General features: G+C 52.3%; 1 protein-coding gene across 1 annotated transcript in view; it reads right to left on the reverse strand.

Annotated features, from left to right (window-relative positions):
- Positions 1-1,003: 1,003 nt before the first annotated feature.
- Positions 1,004-19,638, reverse strand: part of LOC140400224 (serine/threonine-protein phosphatase 2A 56 kDa regulatory subunit epsilon isoform-like) — a 30,215-nt gene continuing 11,580 nt past the window's right edge. Inside the window, exons 3-4 of the mRNA XM_072489691.1 lie at positions 1,416-1,517; positions 1,004-1,198 (exon numbers count right to left, since the gene is read on the reverse strand). Coding sequence (XP_072345792.1) covers positions 1,069-1,198; positions 1,416-1,517 — 232 coding nt within the window. The 3' untranslated portion in view covers positions 1,004-1,068. The remainder of the gene's footprint in view (positions 1,199-1,415; positions 1,518-19,638) is intronic.

The following is a 19,638-nucleotide window of genomic DNA, read 5'->3' on the forward strand; positions in this document are numbered from 1 at the left end:
GTCACAGAGGCCGGGACATGGTACCGGACGGTCAGCCCTCAAGGTTGGAACTGGTCTCCTCAGACTAGTCTCCCCCGGGGGAGAGAGGGGAGCAGAATTATCGATGCCCCAGCGCACCCCCCCCGCCTCCCACCCGCGGGATCAGCGGGAGCCGGGAGCGGAGATGGGGGAAGGACCCGGAGGGTTGTCACCGGGGCACTCGACAGCGTTGGGCTGTTGCAACGCGGTCTGCATTTGCCCCTGGCTTGCCCCGGGAGGGATTGCGGTTCAGGAATTCGGTCTGGGTCGCCCCCTCCCCCCGCCCCACCCCCCCAATATCCCCCGACCCCGGGTAAACTGCGACACGGAGACGGTCCAGGACATTAGGTTACTGCCTCAAAAAAGAAAGTGTGGGGGGCGAGGATCCCTTCTTGTTCTACACACGCAAGGCGGTACAAGGGAGTGAGCGCGCGAGCGAGGGCGACTGCGCCTGTGGGAGAGTTTGACTACGCTAATGACGGGGCACTCGGCCCAAGGCTTTGCTAGACCCCAAGAGGCACCGGATAAAAAGGAGTTTATTGTCCGTTATATCAATGAGGGGGCAGGGTTAGGCGAAAGGGGAGGAGGGGGGTGGGGGGGGGAGGGGAAGAGGAGGTGGAGGTGAAGATTGAGAAACAGGTTAACACTCTGCCAGGAACATCGAACTAGATAAAATGTTTCAAGTCACGGTTTGCTTCTTTTTTTTTTTTTTAAAAGGAAGTTTTAAAATACATCTCTCTCCCCGACACCGTTCCCGAGCCTCACCCGGGAGGGTCGCCGGTCGAGATATCTAAAGGGAGATTGTACAGACCGAGGCAACGGAGTCCGCAGTTCGTCAGGGACGGCAGCCACACAGCTCGGTTTTCACTGCTATCTGTGAGGAGGTTGGGGGGGGGGGTGGGGGGCTGTCGGGACGAGGGGGGGGGGGGTGTCGGGACGAGGGGGGGGGGGGTGTCGGGACGAGGGGGGGGGGGTGTCGGGGGGGGGGGTTGCTGAGGTTGGGTTGGGGGGGGGGGGCTATGCCTAGGGTCTCGATTTGGCACTTCGCAGCTAGTTAGGGCAGCTGAGGTTCCGGCCGTTGGATAGATCATCCAGTTCCTCCAGACTCTTCATCTTCTTCAGCTGCAGGTCGTCCAGTTTCCTCCACAGCTCCTCCCGCTCACGTTCCTTCTTAATCTCCCTGCGGGCACAAGAGGAAACAGACCGAGAGATTAGCTTCCTCGACCTTATTGTCAGAGGACAGGAGCGAACACGGGCGGGAGCGGCGGACGCTCCGGGTAATTCAACCGGCACGACCCCCCACAAACCCCCCCACCACCCCCCCCTCCCCCCCAACCTCCTCGGCTCCACCCACCCTCGGATCTCGCAGCCCAACCCAACAGCGGGGTGGCCCGTACCTCTGCCTGTCCACTTTGTACGAGGCCGTCAGTTCGTCGAAGAGTGCGCTGTTCATCTCCATGAAGGTCTTCAACACATTGTAAATCAGCGATATGATCATCCTGAGGAATGAAAGGACAATCAGGGCTCCGGCTCCCGTACGTACTCCGAAATACCACACCCCAGAGGCACCCCCCCCCCCCTCAACACATTGATATCACGGAGAGAGGTTTGGAAAACATAGTCAGTCCGTATTGACGAGGGGCCGTGCGCCAGTCCGTATTGACGAGGGGCCGTGTGCCAGTCCGTATTGACGAGGGGCCGAGCGCCAGTCCGTATTGACGAGGGGCCGTGCGCCAGTCCGTATTGACGAGGGGCTGTGCGTCAGTGTTTACACAGGGCTGTGCGTCAGTATTTACACGGGGCTGTGCGTCAGTGTTTACACAGGGCTGTGCGTCAGTATTTACACGGGGCTGTGCGTCAGTGTTTACATGGGGCTGTGTGTCAGTGTTTACACAGGGCTGTGCGTCAGTATTTACATGGGGCTGTGCGTCAGTGTTTACACAGGGCTGTGCGTCAGTGTTTACACGGGGCTGTGCGTCAGTATTTACACGGGGCTGTGCGTCAGTATTTACACGGGCTGTGCGTCAGTGTTTACACAGGGCTGTGCGTCAGTATTTACACGGGGCTGTGCGTCAGTGTTTACACAGGGCTGTGCGTCAGTATTTACACGGGGCTGTGCGTCAGTGTTTACATGGGGCTGTGTGTCAGTGTTTACACAGGGCTGTGCGTCAGTATTTACATGGGGCTGTGCGTCAGTGTTTACACAGGGCTGTGCGTCAGTGTTTACACGGGGCTGTGCGTCAGTATTTACACGGGGCTGTGCGTCAGTGTTTACACAGGGCTGTGCGTCAGAATTTACACGGGGTTGTGCGTCAGTGTTTACACGGGGCTGTGCGTCAGTGTTTACACGGGGCTGTGCGTCAGTGTTTACACGGGGCTGTGCGTCAGTATTTACACAGGGCTGTGTGTCAGTGTTTACACGGGGTTGTGCGTCAGTGTTTACACGGGGCTGTGCGTCAGTGTTTACACGGGGCTGTGCGTCAGTGCTTACATGGGGCTGTGCGTCAGTGTTTACATGGGGCTGTGTGTGAGTATTTACACGGGGCTGTGCGTCAGAATTTACACGGGGCTGTGCGTCAGTATTTACACGGGGCTGTGCGTCAGTATTTACACGGGGCTGCGTGTCAGTGTTTACACGGGGCTGTGCGTCAGTATTTACACGGGGCCGTGTGTCAGTATTTACACGGGGCTGTGCGTCAGTATTTAAACAGGGCTGTGCGTCAGTATTGACACGGGGCTGTGCGTCAGTATTTACACGGGGCTGTGCGTCAGAATTTACACGGGGCTGTGCGTCAGTATTTACACGGGGCTGTGCGTCAGTATTTACACGGGGCTGCGTGTCAGTGTTTACACGGGGCTGTGCGTCAGTATTTACACGGGGCTGTGCGTCAGTATTTACATGGGGCAGTGCGTCAGTATTTACACGGGGCTGTGCGTGAGTATTTACACGGGGCTGTGCGTCAGTGTTTACACGGGGCTGTGCGTCAGTGTTTACATGGGGCTGTGCGTCAGTATTTACATGGGGCTGTGCGTCTGTATTTACACGGGGCTGTGCGTCAGTGTTTACATGGGGCTGTGCGTCTGTATTTACATGGGGCTGTGCGTGAGTATTTACACGGGGCTGTGCGTCAGTGTTTACACGGGGCTGTGCGTCAGTATTTACACAGGGCTGTGCGTCAGTATTGACACGGGGCTGTGCGTCAGTGTTTACACGGGGCTGTGCGTCAGTGTTTACACGGGGCTGTGCGTCAGTATTTACACGGGGCTGTGCGTCAGTATTTACACGGGGCTGCGCGTCAGTATTGACACGGGGCTGCGCGTCAGTATTGACACGGGGCTGTGCGTCAGTGTTTACACTGGGCTGTGCGTCAGTGTTTACACGGGGCTGTGCGTCAGTATTTACACGGGGCTGTGTGTCAGTGTTTACACGGGGTTGTGCGTCAGTGTTTACATGGGGCTGTGTGTCAGTGTTTACACGGGGTTGTGCGTCAGTCTTTACATGGGGCTGTGCGTCAGTATTTACACGGGGCTGTGCGTCAGTGTTTACACGGGGCTGTGCGTCAGTGTTTACATGGGGCTGTGCGTCAGTGTTTACATGGGGCTGTGTGTGAGTATTTACACGGGGCTGTGCGTCAGGATTTACACGGGGCTGTGCGTCAGTATTTACACGGGGCTGTGTGTCAGTATTTACACGGGGCTGTGTGTCAGTATTTACACGGGGCTGTGCGTCAGTGTTTACACGGGGCTGTGCGTCAGTGTTTACACAGGGCTGTGCGTCAGTATTTACACGGGGCTGTGCGTCAGTATTTACACGGGGCTGTGTGTCAGCGTTTACACGGGGCCGTGCGTCAGTATTTACACGGGGCTGTGCGTCAGTATTTACACGGGGCTGTGCGTCAGTGTTTACACGGGGCTGTGCGTGAGTATTTACACGGGGCTGTGCGTCAGTGTTTACACGGGGTTGTGCGTCAGTGTTTACATTGGGGCTGTGCGTCAGTATTTACACGGGGCTGTGCGTCAGTGTTTACACGGGGCTGTGCGTCAGTATTTACACGGGGCTGTGCGTCAGTGTTTACATGGGGCTGTGCGTCAGTATTTACATGGGGCTGTGCGTCAGTATTTACACGGGGCTGTGCGTCAGTGTTTACACGGGGCTGTGCATCAGTATTTACACGGGGCTGTGCGTCAGTGTTTACATGGGGCTGTGCGTCAGTATTTACATGGGGCTGTGCGTCAGTGTTTACACGGGGCTGTGCGTCAGTGTTTACATGGGGCTGTGCGTCAGTATTTACGCGGGGCTGTGCGTCAGTATTTACATGGGGCTGTGCGTCAGTGTTTACATGGGGCTGTGCGTGAGTATTTACATGGGGCTGTGCGTCAGTATTTACACGGGGCTGTGCGTCAGTGTTTACATGGGGCTGTGCGTCAGTATTTACACGGGGCTGTGCGTCAGTATTTACACGGGGCTGTGCGTGAGTGTTTACACGGGGCTGTGCGTCAGTGTTTACACGGGGCTGTGCGTCAGTATTTACACGGGGCTGTGCGTCAGTGTTTACATGGGGCTGTGCGTCAGTATTTACATGGGGCTGTGCGTCAGTGTTTACACGGGGCTGTGCGTCAGTGTTTACATGGGGCTGTGCATGAGTATTTACATGGGGCTGTGCATGAGTATTTACATGGGGCTGTGCGTCTGTATTTACACGGGGCTGTGCGTCAGTGTTTACACGGGGCTGTGCGTCAGTATTTACACGGGGCTGTGCGTCAGTATTTACATGGGGCTGTGCGTCAGTGTTTACATGGGGCTGTACGTCAGTGTTTACATGGGGCTGTGCATGAGTATTTACATGGGGCTGTGCGTCAGTATTTACAGGGGGCTGTGCGTCAGTATTTACACGGGGCTGTGCGTCAGTATTTACACGGGGCTGTGCGTCAGTGTTTACACGGGGCTGTGCGTCAGTGTTTACACGGGGCTGTGCGTCAGTATTTACACGGGGCTGTGCGTCAGTGTTTACATGGGGCTGTGCGTCAGTATTTACATGGGGCTGTGCGTCAGTGTTTACACGGGGCTGTGCGTCAGTGTTTACATGGGGCTGTGCGTGAGTATTTACATGGGGCTGTGCGTCAGTATTTACATGGGGCTGTGCGTCAGTGTTTACACGGGGCTGTGCGTCAGTATTTACACGGGGCTGTGCGTCAGTATTTACACGGGGCTGTGCGTCAGTATTTACACGGGGCTGTGCGTCAGTATTTACACGGGGCTGTGCGTCAGTATTTACACGGGGCTGTGCGTCAGTATTTACACGGGGCTGTGCGTCAGTGTTTACACGGGGCTGTGCATCAGTGTTTACACGGGGCTGTGCGTCAGTATTTACACGGGGCTGTGCGTCAGTGTTTACATGGGGCTGTGCGTCAGTATTTACATGGGGCTGTGCGTCAGTGTTTACAAGGGGCTGTGCATGAGTATTTACATGGGGCTGTGCGTCAGTATTTACACGGGGCTGTGCGTCAGTGTTTACACGGGGCTGTGCGTCAGTGTTTACACGGGGCTGTGCGTCAGTGTTTACACGGGGCTGTGCGTGAGTATTTACACGGGGCTGTGCGTCAGTATTTACACGGGGCTGTGCGTCAGTATTTACATGGGGCAGTGCGTCAGTATTTACACGGGGCTGTGCGTGAGTATTTACACGGGGCTGTGCGTCAGTATTTACACGGGGCTGTGCGTCAGTGTTTACATGGGGCTGTGCGTCAGTATTTACATGGGGCTGTGCGTCAGTATTTACATGGGGCTGTGCGTCAGTGTTTACATGGGGCTGTACGTCAGTGTTTACATGGGGCTGTGTGTCAGTATTTACACGGGGCTGTGTGTCAGTATTTACACGGGGCTGTGCGTCAGTGTTTACATGGGGCTGTGCGTCAGTGTTTACACGGGGCTGTGCGTCAGTGTTTACATGGGGCTGTGCGTGAGTATTTACATGGGGCTGTGCGTCAGTATTTACAGGGGGCTGTGCGTCAGTGTTTACACGGGGCTGTGCGTCAGTATTTACACGGGGCTGTGCGTCAGTATTTACACGGGGCTGCGCGTCAGTATTGACACGGGGCTGTGCATCAGTATTTACATGGGGCTGTGCCTCAGTGTTTACACTGGGCTGTGTGTCAGTGTTTACACGGGGCTGTGCGTCATTATTTACAGGGGGCTGTGTGTCAGTGTTTACACGGGGTTGTGCGTCAGTGTTTACATGGGGCTGTGTGTCAGTGTTTACACGGGGTTGTGCGTCAGTGTTTACATGGGGCTGTGCGTCAGTATTTACACGGGGCTGTGCGTCAGTGTTTACATGGGGCTGTGCGTCAGTATTGACACGGGGCTGTGTGAGTATTTACACGGGGCTGTGCGTCAGTATTTACGCGGGGCTGTGCGTGAGTATTTACACGGGGCTGTGCGTGAGTATTTACACGGGGCTGTGCGTCAGTATTTACGCGGGGCTGTGCGTCAGTATTTACATGGGGCTGTGCGTCAGTGTTTACACGGGGCTGTGCGTGAGTATTTACACGGGGCTGTGCGTCAGTATTTACACGGGGCTGTGCGTCAGTATTTACACGGGGCTGTGCGTCAGTATTTACACGGGGCTGTGCGTCAGTATTTACACGGGGCTGTGCGTCAGTATTTACACGGGGCTGTGCGTCAGTGTTTACACAGGGCTGTGCGTCAGTATTTACACGGGGCTGTGCGTCAGTGTTTACATGGGGCTGTGTGTCAGTGTTTACACAGGGCTGTGCGTCAGTATTTACATGGGGCTGTGCGTCAGTGTTTACACAGGGCTGTGCGTCAGTGTTTACACGGGGCTGTGCGTCAGTATTTACACGGGGCTGTGCGTCAGTGTTTACACAGGGCTGTGCGTCAGTATTTACACGGGGTTGTGCGTCAGTATTTACACAGGGCTGTGTGTCAGTGTTTACACGGGGTTGTGCGTCAGTGTTTACACGGGGCTGTGCGTCAGTGTTTGCACGGGGCTGTGCGTCAGTGCTTACATGGGGCTGTGCGTCAGTGTTTACATGGGGCTGTGTGTGAGTATTTACACGGGGCTGTGCGTCAGAATTTACACGGGGCTGTGCGTCAGTATTTACACGGGGCTGTGCGTCAGTATTTACACGGGGCTGCGTGTCAGTGTTTACACGGGGCTGTGCGTCAGTATTTACACGGGGCCGTGTGTCAGTATTTACACGGGGCTGTGCGTCAGTATTTAAACAGGGCTGTGCGTCAGTGTTTACAGTGGGCTGTGTGTCAGTATTTACAAGGGGCTGTGCGTCAGTTTTTACACGGGGCTGTGCGTCAGTGTTTACATGGGGCTGTGCGTCAGTATTTACATGGGGCTGTGCGTCAGTGTTTACACGGGGCTGTGCGTCAGTGTTTACATGGGGCTGTGCGTGAGTATTTACATGGGGCTGTGCGTCTGTATTTACACGGGGCTGTGCGTGAGTGTTTACACGGGGCTGTGCGTCAGTGTTTACACGGGGCTGTGCGTCAGTATTTACACGGGGCTGTGCGTCAGTGTTTACATGGGGCTGTGCGTCAGTATTTACATGGGGCTGTGCGTCAGTGTTTACACGGGGCTGTGCGTCAGTGTTTACATGGGGCTGTGCATGAGTATTTACATGGGGCTGTGCATGAGTATTTACATGGGGCTGTGCGTCTGTATTTACACGGGGCTGTGCGTCAGTGTTTACACGGGGCTGTGCGTCAGTATTTACACGGGGCTGTGCGTCAGTATTTACACGGGGCTGTGTGTCAGTATTTACACGGGGCTGTGCGTCAGTATTTACACGGGGCTGTGCGTCAGTGTTTACACTGGGCTGTGCGTCAGTGTTTACACGGGGCTGTGCGTCAGTATTTACACGGGGCTGTGCGTCAGTATTTACACGGGGCTGTGCGTCAGTATTTACACGGGGCTGTGCGTCAGTATTTACACGGGGCTGTGCGTCAGTATTTACACGGGGCTGTGCGTCAGTGTTTACACGGGGCTGTGCGTCAGTATTTACACGGGGCTGTGCGTGAGTATTTACACGGGGCTGTGCGTCAGTATTTACACGGGGCTGTGCGTGAGTATTTACATGGGGCAGTGCGTCAGTATTTACACGGGGCTGTGCGTGAGTATTTACACGGGGCTGTGCGTCAGTATTTACACGGGGCTGTGCGTCAGTGTTTACATGGGACTGTGCGTCAGTATTTACATGGGGCTGTGCGTCAGTATTTACATGGGGCTGTGCGTCATTATTTACACGGGGCTGCGCGTCAGTATTGACACGGGGCTGTGCATCAGTATTTACATGGGGCTGTGCCTCAGTGTTTACACTGGGCTGTGTGTCAGTGTTTACACGGGGCTGTGCGTCATTATTTACAGGGGGCTGTGTGTCAGTGTTTACACGGGGTGGTGCGTCAGTGTTTACATGGGGCTGTGCGTCAGTATTTACACGGGGCTGTGCGTCAGTGTTTACACGGGGCTGTGCGTCAGTATTGACACGGGGCTGTGTGAGTATTTACGCGGGGCTGTGCGTCAGTATTTACGCGGGGCTGTGCGTGAGTATTTACACGGGGCTGTGCGTGAGTATTTACACGGGGCTGTGCGTCAGTATTTACGCGGGGCTGTGCGTCAGTATTTACATGGGGCTGTGCGTCAGTGTTTACACGGGGCTGTGCGTGAGTATTTACACGGGGCTGTGCGTCAGTATTTACACGGGGCTGTGCGTCTGTATTTACACGGGGCTGTGCGTCAGTATTTACACGGGGCTGTGCGTCAGTATTTACAGGGGGCTGTGTGTCAGTGTTTACATGGGGCTGTGTGTCAGTGTTTACACGGGGTTGTGCGTCAGTGTTTACATGGGGCTGTGCGTCAGTATTTACACGGGGCTGTGCGTCAGTGTTTACACGGGGCTGTGCGTCAGTGTTTACATGGGGCTGTGCGTCAGTGTTTACATGGGGCTGTGTGTGAGTATTTACACGGGGCTGTGCGTCAGTATTTACACGGGGCTGTGCGTCAGTATTTACACGGGGCTGTGCGTCAGTGTTTACATGGGGCTGTGCGTCAGTGTTTACACTGGGCTGTGTGTCAGTGTTTACACGGGGCTGTGCGTCAGTGTTTACACGGGGCTGTGTGTCAGTGTTTACACGGGGTTGTGCGTCAGTGTTTACATGGGGCTGTGTGTCAGTGTTTACACGGGGTTGCGCGTCAGTGTTTACATGGGGCTGTGCGTCAGTATTTACACGGGGCTGCGCGTCAGTATTGACACGGGGCTGTGCATCAGTATTTACATGGGGCTGTGCCTCAGTGTTTACACTGGGCTGTGTGTCAGTGTTTACACGGGGCTGTGCGTCAGTATTTACACGGGGCTGTGTGTCAGTGTTTACACGGGGTTGTGCGTCAGTGTTTACATGGGGCTGTGTGTCAGTGTTTACACGGGGTTGCGCGTCAGTGTTTACATGGGGCTGTGCGTCAGTATTTACACGGGGCTGTGCGTCAGTGTTTACACGGGGCTGTGCGTCAGTGTATACATGGGGCTGTGCGTCAGTGTTTACATGGGGCTGTGTGTGAGTATTTTACACGGGGCTGTGCATCAGAATTTACACGGGGCTGTGCGTCAGTATTTACACGGGGCTGTGTGTCAGTATTTACACGGGGCTGTGTGTCAGTATTTACACGGGGCTGTGCGTCAGTATTTACACGGGGCTGTGCGTCAGTATTTACTGTGGGCTGTGTGTCAGTATTTACAAGGGGCTGTGCGTCAGTTTATACACGGGGCTGTGCGTCAGTGTTTACACGGGGCTGTGCGTCAGTATTTACATGGGGCCATGCACAGTGTTTACACGGGGCTGTGCGTTAGTGTTTACACGGGGCAGTGCGTCAGTATTTACACGGGGCTGTGCATCAGTATTTACACGGGGCTGTGCGTCAGTATTTACATGGGGCTGTGTGTGAGTATTTACACGGAGCAGTGTGTCAGTGTTTACACAGGGCTGTGTGTCAGTGTTTACACAGGGCTGTGTGTCAGTGTTTACACAGGGCGGTGCGTCAGTGTTTACACGGGGCTGTGCGTCAGTATTTACACGGGGCTGTGCGTCAGTATTTACACGGGGCTGTGCGTCAGTATTTACACGGGGCTGTGCGTCAGTATTTACACGGGGCTGTGCGTCAGTGTTTACACGAGGCTGTGCGTCAGTATTTACACGGGGCTGTGCGTCAGTGTTTACACGGTTCTGTGCGACAGTATTTACACGGGGCTGTGCGTCAGTATTGACACGGGGCTGTGCGTCAGTGTTTACACGGGGCTGTGCGTCAGTATTTACACGGGGCTGTGCGTCAGTATTTACACGGGGCTGTGCGTCAGTGTTTACACGGGGCTGTGCGTCAGTGTTTACATGGGGCTGTGCGTCAGCGTTTACAAAGGGCAGTGCGTCAGTATTGACACGGTTCTGTGCGTCAGTGTTTACACGGGGCTGTGCGTCAGTATTGACACGGGGCTGTGCATCAGTGTTTACACGGGGCTGTGCGTCAGTATTGACACGGGGCTGGGCGTCAGTATTTACACGGGGCTGTGCATCAGTATTTACACGGGGCTGTGCGTCAGTGTTTACACGGGGCTGTGCGTGAGTATTGACACGGGGCTGTGCGTCAGTATTGACACGGGGCTGTGCATCAGTATTTACATGGGGCTGTGCCTCAGTGTTTACACTGGGCTGTGCGTCAGTATTTACACGGGGCTGTCTGTCAGTGTATACACGGGGCTGTGCATCAGTGTTTACATGGGGCTGTGTGTCAGTGTTTACACGGGGTTGTGCGTGAGTGTTTACACGGGGCTGTGCGTCAGTGTTTACACGGGGCTGTGCGTCAGTGTTTACACGGGGCTGTGCGTCAGTGTTTACACGGGGCTGTGCGTCAGTATTTACACGGGGCTGTGTGTCAGTATTTACACGGAGCTGTGCGTCAGTATTTACACGGGGCTGTGCGTCAGTATTTACACGGGGCTGTGTGTCAGTATTTACACGGGGCTGTGTGTGAGTATTTACATGGGGCTGTGCGTCAGTATTTACACGGGGCTGTGCGTCAGTATTTACACGGGGCTGTGTGTCAGTATTTACACGGAGCTGTGTGTCAGTATTTACACGGGGCTGTGCGTCAGTATTTACACGGGGCTGTGCGTCAGTGTTTACAGTGGGCTGTGTGTCAGTATTTACAAGGGGCTGTGCGTCAGTTTTTACACGGGGCTGTGCGTCAGTGTTTACACGGGGCTGTGCGTCAGTATTTACACGGGGCCATGCACAGTGTTTACACGGGGCTGTGCGTTAGTGTTTACACGGGGCTGTGCGTCAGTGTTTACACGGGGCTGTGCGTCAGTGTTTACACGGGGCTGTGCGTCAGTGTTTACACGGGGCTGTGCGTCAGTGTTTACACGGGGCTGTGCGTCAGTGTTTACACCGGGCTGTGTGTCAGTATTTACACTGGGCTGTGCGTCAGTATTTACATGGGGCTGTGCGTCAGTGTTTACACGGGGCTGTGCGTCAGTATTGACACGGGGCTGTGCGTCAGTATTGACACGGGGCTGTGTGAGTATTTACACGGGGCTGTGTGAGTGTTTACACGGGGCTGTGCGAGTGTTTACACGGGGCTGTGCATCAGTGTTTACACGGGGCTGTGTGAGTATTTACACGGGGCTGTGCGACAGTGTTTACACGGGGCTGTGCGTTAGTATTTACACGGGGCTGTGCGTCAGTATTTACACGGGGCTGTGCGTCAGTATTTACACGGGGCTGTGCGTCAGTGTTTACACGGGGCTGTGCGTCAGTATTTACACGGGGCTGTGCGTCAGTATTTACACGAGGCTGTGCGTCAGTATTTACACGGGGCTGTGCGTCAGTATTTACACGGGGCTGTGCGTCAGTATTTACACGGGGCTGTGCGTCAGTGTTTACATGGGGCTGTGCGTCAGTATTTACACGGGGCTGTGCGTGAGTATTTACACGGGGCTGTGCGTGAGTATTTACACGTGGCTGTGCGTCAGTATTTACGCGGGGCTGTGCGTCAGTATTTACATGGGGCTGTGCGTCAGTGTTTACATGGGGCTGTGCGTGAGTATTTACACGGGGCTGTGCATCAGTGTTTACACGGGGCTGTGCGTCAGTGTTTACACGGTTCTGTGCGTCAGTATTTACACGGGGCTGTGCGTCAGTATTGACACGGGGCTGTGCGTCAGTGTTTACACGGGGCTGTGTGAGTATTTACACGGAGCTGTGTGAGTATTTACACGGGGCTGTGCGAGTGTTTACACGGGGCTGTGCGAGTGTTTACACGGGGCTGTGCGAGTGTTTACACGGGGCTGTGCGTAAGTGTTTACACGGGGCTGTGCGTCAGTATTTACAAAGGGCTGTGCGTCAGTATTGACACGGTTCTGTGCGTCAGTGTTTACACGGGGCTGTGCGTCAGTATTGACACGGGGTTGTGCGTCAGTATTTACACAGGGCTGTGCGTGAGTATTTACACGGGGCTGTGCGTGAGTATTTACACGGGGCTGTGCATCAGTATTTACACGCGGCTGTGCGTCAGTATTGACACGGGGCTGTGCGTCAGTGTTTACACGGGGCTGTGCGTCAGTGTTTACAGGGGGCTGTGCGTCAGTATTTACACGGGGCTGGGCGTCAGTGTTTACACCGGGCTGTGTGTCAGTATTTACACTGGGCTGTGCATCAGTATTTACATGGGGCTGTGCGTCAGTGTTTACATGGGTCTGTGCGTCAGTATTGACACGGGGCTGTGCGTCAGTGTTTACACGGGGCTGTGTGAGTATTTACACGGGGCTGTGCGAGTGTTTACACGGGGCTGTGCGAGTGTTTACACGGGGCTGTGCGAGTGTTTACACGGGGCTGTGCGAGTGTTTACACGGGGCTGTGCATCAGTGTTTACACGGGGCTGTGCATCAGTGTTTACACGGGGCTGTGCATCAGTGTTTACACGGGGCTGTGCGTGAGTATTTACACGGGGCTGTGCGTCAGTGTTTACACGGGGCTGTGCGTGAGTATTTACACAGGGCTGTGCGTGAGTATTTACACGGGGCTGTGCGTCAGTATTTACACGGGGCTGTGCGTGAGTATTTACACGGGGCTGTGCGGGAGTATTGACACGGGGCTGTTCGTCAGTGTTTACACGGGGCTGTGTATCAGTGTTTACACGGGGCTGTGCGTCAGTATTTACAAAGGGCTGTGCGTGAGTATTTACACGGGGCTGTGCGTCAGTATTTACACGGGGCTGTGCGTGAGTATTTACACGGGGCTGTGCGGGAGTATTGACACGGGGCTGTTCGTCAGTGTTTACACGGGGCTGTGTATCAGTGTTTACATGGGGCTGTGCGTCAGTATTTACAAAGGGCTGTGCGTGAGTATTTACACGGGGCTGTGCGTCAGTATTTACACGGGGCTGTGCGTCAGTGTTTACACGGGGCTGTGCGTCAGTGTTTACACGGGGCTGTGCGTCAGTATTGACACGGGGCTGTGCGTCAGTATTGACACGGGGCTGTGTGTCAGTATTTACACTGGGCTGTGCGTCAGTATTGACACGGTTCTGTGCGTCAGTGTTTACATGGGGCTGTGCGTCAGTGTTTACATGGGGCTGTGCGTCAGTGTTTACATGGGGCTGTGTGTGAGTATTTACACGGGGCTGTGTGTGAGTATTTACACGGGGCTGTGCGTCAGTGTTTACACGGGGCTGTGCGTCAGTGTTTACACGGGGCTGTGTGTGAGTATTTACACGGGGCTGTGCGTCAGTGTTTACACGGTTCTGTGCGTCAGTATTTACACGGGGCTGCGCGTCAGTATTGACACGGGGCTGTGCGTCAGTGTTTACACGGGGCTGTGCGTCAGTGTTTACACGGGGCTGTGCGTCAGTATTTACACGGGGCTGTGCGTCAGTGTTTACACGGGGCTGTGCGTCAGTGTTTACACGGGGCTGTGCGTCAGTATTTACAAAGGGCTGTGCGTCAGTATTGACACGGTTCTGTGCGTCAGTATTTACACGGGGCTGTGCGTCAGTATTGACACGGGGCTGTGCGTCAGTATTTACACAGGGCTGTGCGTGCGTATTTACACGGGGCTGTGCGTCAGTATTTACACGGGGCTGTGCATCAGTATTTACACGGGGCTGTGCATCAGTATTTACACGGGGCTGTGCATCAGTATTTACACGGGGCTGTGCGTGAGTATTTACACGGGGCTGTGCGTGAGTATTTACACGGGGCTGTGCGTCAGTATTGACACGGGGCTGTGCGTCAGTATTGACACGGGGCTGTGCGTCAGTGTTTACACGGGGCTGTGCGTCAGTGTTTACATGGGGCTGTGCGTCAGTATTTACACGGGGCTGTGCGTCAGTGTTTACACCGGGCTGTGTGTCAGTATTTACACGGGGCTGTGCGTCAGTATTTACACCGGGCTGTGTGTCAGTATTTACACTGGGCTGTGCGTCAGTATTGACCCGGGGCTGTGCGTCAGTGTTTACACGGGGCTGTGTGAGTATTTACACGGGGCTGTGCGTCAGTATTTACACGGGGCTGTGCGTCAGTGTTTACACCGGGCTGTGTGTTAGTATTTACACGGGGCTGTGCGTCAGTATTTACACGGGGTTGTGCGTCAGTATTTACACGGGGCTGTGCGTCAGTGTTTACACGGGGCTGTGCGTCAGTATTTACACGGGGCTGTGCATCAGTATTTACACGGGGCTGTGCGTCAGTATTTACACGGAGCTGTGTGTGAGTATTTACACGGGGCTGTGCGTCAGGAATTACACGGGGCTGTGCGTCAGTGTTTACACGGGGCTGTGCGTCAGTATTTACACGGGGCTGTGTGTCAGTATTTACACGGGGCTGCGCATCAGTGTTTACATTGGGCTGTGCGTCAGTATTTACACGGGGCTGTGCGTCAGTATTTACACGGGGCTGTGCGTCAGTGTTTACACTGGGCTGTGTGTCAGTATTTACACGGGGCTATGCGTCAGTATTTACACGGGGTTGTGCGTCAGTGTTTACACGGGGCTGTGCGTCAGTATTTACACGGGGTTGTGCGTCTGTGTTTACACTGGGCTGTGTGTCAGTATTTACACGGGGCTGTGTGTCAGTATTTACACGGGGCTGTGCGTGAGTATTTACATGGGGCTGTGCATGAGTATTTACATGGGGCTGTGCATGAGTATTTACACGGGGCTGTGTGTCAGTATTTACACGGGGCTATGCGTCAGTATTTACACGGGGTTGTGCGTCAGTGTTTACACGGGGCTGTGCGTCAGTATTTACACGGGGTTGTGCGTCAGTGTTTACACTGGGCTGTGTGTCAGTATTTACATGGGGCTGTGCGTCAGTGTTTACACGGGGTTGTGCGTCAGTGTTTACACTGGGCTGTGTGTCAGTATTTACACTGGGCTGTGCGTCAGTATTTACATGGGGCTGTGCGTCAGTATTTACATGGGGCTGCGCATCAGTGTTTACATTGGGCTGTGCGTCAGTATTTACACGGGGCTGTGCGTCAGTATTTACACGGGGCTGTGCGTCAGTATTTACACGGGGCTGTGCGTCAGTGTTTACACTGGGCTGTGTGTCAGTATTTACACGGGGCTATGCATCAGTATTTACACGGGGCTGTGCGTCAGTGTTTACACTGGGCTGTGTGTCAGTATTTACACGGGGCTGTGCGTCAGTTTTTACACGGGACTGTGAGTATTTACACGGGGCTGTCCGTCAGTATTTACAAGGTGGAGTGTGTCAGTATTTACGAGAGCGGGTGGGGAGATGATGTGTTGGGTACTCTGGATCTGTGGAGACTGCGTTTACCTTAGCCGTAACATAGACAGGCTACCAACACTTGTAATAGTACAACCCTAATTTATTTAACTAAGAGCTGTTAAACATACTTGCACTGTGGGTCGACACTATGTTAGATTGACTGAAGACCTATGCCTAACCTGACCAGCCTGTACTGCTAGCACATGGTGGATGTTACTGACTGCGGGCTCTGTCTCTCTGAGGCTGCATCCCGAACGAGCGGGAAAACTGGTGCCCTCTGTCTTTATAGTGACCGTGCCCTAACTGGTGATTGGCTGCTGTGTTGTGTGTGTTGATTGGTCTTGCAGTGTGTCAGTCAGTGTGTGTCTCTGCACCATCATATACTGATGTGTATATTATGACATCCCCCTTTTTCTAAAAAAAATGTTTGTGGCAATAAATAATGTAGTATGCGAATGTTCCTAACTATGTGTGGCACATGCGAGCATATTTACAGGACTATGTACAGAAACTCTAAGATATTTACATTGGAAGGTGTCTAGTGCAGATGGACAATATAGAACATAGAACGATACAGCGCAGTACAGGCCCTTCGGCCCACGGTGTTGCACCAAAACAAAAGCCATCTAACCTACACTATGCCATTATCATCCATATGTTTATCCAATAAACTTTTAAATGCCCTCAATGTTGGCGAGTTCACTACTGTAGCAGGTAGGGCATTCCACGGCCTCACTACTCTTTGCGTAAAGAACCTACCTCTGACCTCCGTCCTCTATCTATTACCCCTCAGTTTAAAGCTTTGTCCCCTCGTGCCAGCCATATCCATCCGCGGGAGAAGGCTCTCACTGTCCACCCTATCCAACCCCCTGATCATTTTGTATGCCTCTATTAAGTCTCCTCTTAACCTTCTTCTCTCCAACGAAAACAACCTCAAGTCCATCAGCCTTTCCTCATAAGATATTCCCTCCATACCAGGCAACATCCTGGTAAATCTCCTCTGCACCCGCTCCAAAGCCTCCACGTCCTTCCTATAATGCGGTGACCAGAACTGTACACAATACTCCAAATGCGGCCGTACCAGAGTTCTGTACAGCTGCAACATGACCTCCTGACTCCGGAACTCAATCCCTCTACCAATAAAGGCCAACACTCCATAGGCCTTCTTCACAACCCTATCAACCTGGGTGGCAACTTTCAGGGATCTATGTACATGGACACCGAGATCCCTCTGCTCATCCACACTTCCAAGAACTTTACCATTAGCCAAATATTCCGCATTCCTGTTATTCCTTCCAAATATGTAACACAAAATATAACTAGATCAACAGTATGTACAAACAGTGAGTTAATCAAACAGGGTAACGAAACAATCAGTTCATGAGTTCAAAGAGTCCATGAATTCAGGCAGTTCATAAATTCAGTCTCTGAGGTGGGCGACAAATTCTGGTTGACCGCCTCAAAGGTGGGTCAGGGGCCGCCTGTTCTGGAATGGGCGGGACTGTGTCAGACTCCGAGGGTGGCAGAGCGAAAGGGAGATCTGCAAAGTCCGTGACGGGTTCGTCGTGACGGCGCGGCAGGGCATTGTCATGCGAGAGTGCCTTTAAGAACTGGATGTTTAAGCAATGTACCTTTAAGAAAACAGTGACGTCATAGAGTGGGTGGAGCTCAGCTCAGGTCAGCCATTTTGCAGTTTGGTTTTGCAGTTTGAAAAGTGCCTGGCTGGTTTTGCTGAGACCAGTTTAAAAGCAGAAAGCCAGTTTGAGACAGCAGCTTGAGAAGTTCTGGTTTGTTGTGAGCTGCTTGAAGGGAGAAAGCCAGATTTGAGAAAGCAGCTTGGGTGTGTCTGTGTGTGTCCAGAGAGCTGCAGGACAAAAGCAAGGTGCTGGAGCGGAATTCACCCAAGCTAATATATCTCTGCCATTCCACAGAAAATATATATATCCTTTAACCTGATGTGATACTGTTTAAAGGTGTTAAGTCTCTTGGATGTTTGAAGGAACATTTTAAGGAGTTATTTACTGTTGCAATATTTTCTGAGTTATCTTTGAAGTAAGGGGTGTTAAGAGATCCAATGTTTATCTAAGATGTTAAGTTGAGTTCATGGAATAAACAGTGTTTTGTGTTCAAAAACCCACGTGTCCATAATTGTAATCCCACACCTAGGGAACAAGCCGTGTGCTCGGAAAAGCAACAAATACATTAAAGGGGGAGGTTTGTTGAACTCCATGATACATTTTGGGGTACTGAAAAAGCCTCGTCCATAACAATTGGGGGCTCGAGGGGGATAAAAGTCTATCGATTGGATTGGCTTTCGTGAACTTAAAGACAGTGAAGGATTGTTGCTTTCCGGTGTGGTATTTTAGTTTAAGTGGGGAGAGTGTTGTGAACAATGGCTCTTTCAGAGGCTCAGAAGATTTTGGGGTGGAGACGGTCACACGCAGTACTTTACGGACAGAAACGAAAAGCAGACTGTTAGATTTGGCAAGAACATTGCAGTTAACATTACCTGACAAAATGCGAAAAGATGAGGTAATTATGGCGGTGGTTCAGCATTTAAAGTTGCCTGAGATAGAGTTTGACTCATTGGAAATGGCAAAAATTCAGTTGCAAATTAAACAAATGGAACACGAGAAAGAATTAAAGCGGCTGGAATATGAGAGTGAGAGAGAGGAAAGAGAAAGAGAGAGAGGAAAAAGAAAAGGAGAGAGAGAAAGGAGAAAAGAAAGAATGGCTCTAGCAGAACAAAAAGAAAAAGGGAGATACAGATCAGGGAAAAAGTTAAAGAGAGGGAGTTTGAACTTCAGAAAATGGCCATGAAACATGACAATCAGTTAAAATTGGCAGACGTAAAGGGAAACGTACAGTTGGAGGATAGTGATGAGGATAGTGAGAAAGAGCATCATAGTCGAAGGCTTGGTGGGAATCTATTTAAATACGTCCAAGCATTGCCAAGGTTTGACGAGAAGGAAGTGGAAGCCTTTTTCATTTCATTTGAGAAGGTAGCTAAACAAGTGAAATGGCCACAGGACATGTGGGTATTACTGATTCAAACAAAGCTGGTAGGTAGAGCTAGTGAAGTATTTGCATCACACCCGGAGGAGGTATCTGGAACGTATGAGGAGGTGAAGAAATCCATCTTAAGTGCATATGAGCTAGTGCCTGAAGCTTACAGACAAAGGTTTAGAAATTTAAGGAAAGAATTTGGTCAAACATACATGGAGTTTGAAAGGCTCAAACAGAGTAATTTTGATAGGTGGATAAGGGCTTTGAAAATAGACCAAACGTATGAAGCTCTCAGAAAAATAATACTTTTGGAGGAGTTTAAAAATTCAATTCCTGATGTAGTGAGAACTCATGTGGAAGAACAGAGGGTTAAAACTGCGAGATTAGCAGCAGAAATGGCAGATGATTATGAATTAGTTCATAAATCAAAGATTGGTTTCCGACATCAGTTTCAGCCGGTGAGGGATAGAAACTGGGGACATGAGAAATACTCAAGTGGTAAAGGTAAAGGTGATCTGATGGGAGACAATAAAGAGAGTGTACCTCAGATTAAAAAATAAATCCAGGAGGGTGGAAAAATGAAAGGTTTCAGATGTTTTCACTGTAATAAACTAGGCCGTGTAAAGTCAGTGTTGGTGGTTGAAGAAAAGCACTGGGAAGGCTGATGTGGTAAAACAGGATAAGACAGTGGGATTTGTTAGAGTGGTAAAGGAAAGCCCAAGGGAAGTGAAGGAGGTGCAAACGATTGTACAGCCTGTTCAAGAAGTAATTATTCAGAAGGTGCCAGATGTCTTTAAAGAATTTGCT

Source organism: Scyliorhinus torazame, chromosome 24, assembly GCF_047496885.1.
Source record: "Scyliorhinus torazame isolate Kashiwa2021f chromosome 24, sScyTor2.1, whole genome shotgun sequence".
NCBI lineage: Eukaryota > Metazoa > Chordata > Chondrichthyes > Carcharhiniformes > Scyliorhinidae > Scyliorhinus > Scyliorhinus torazame.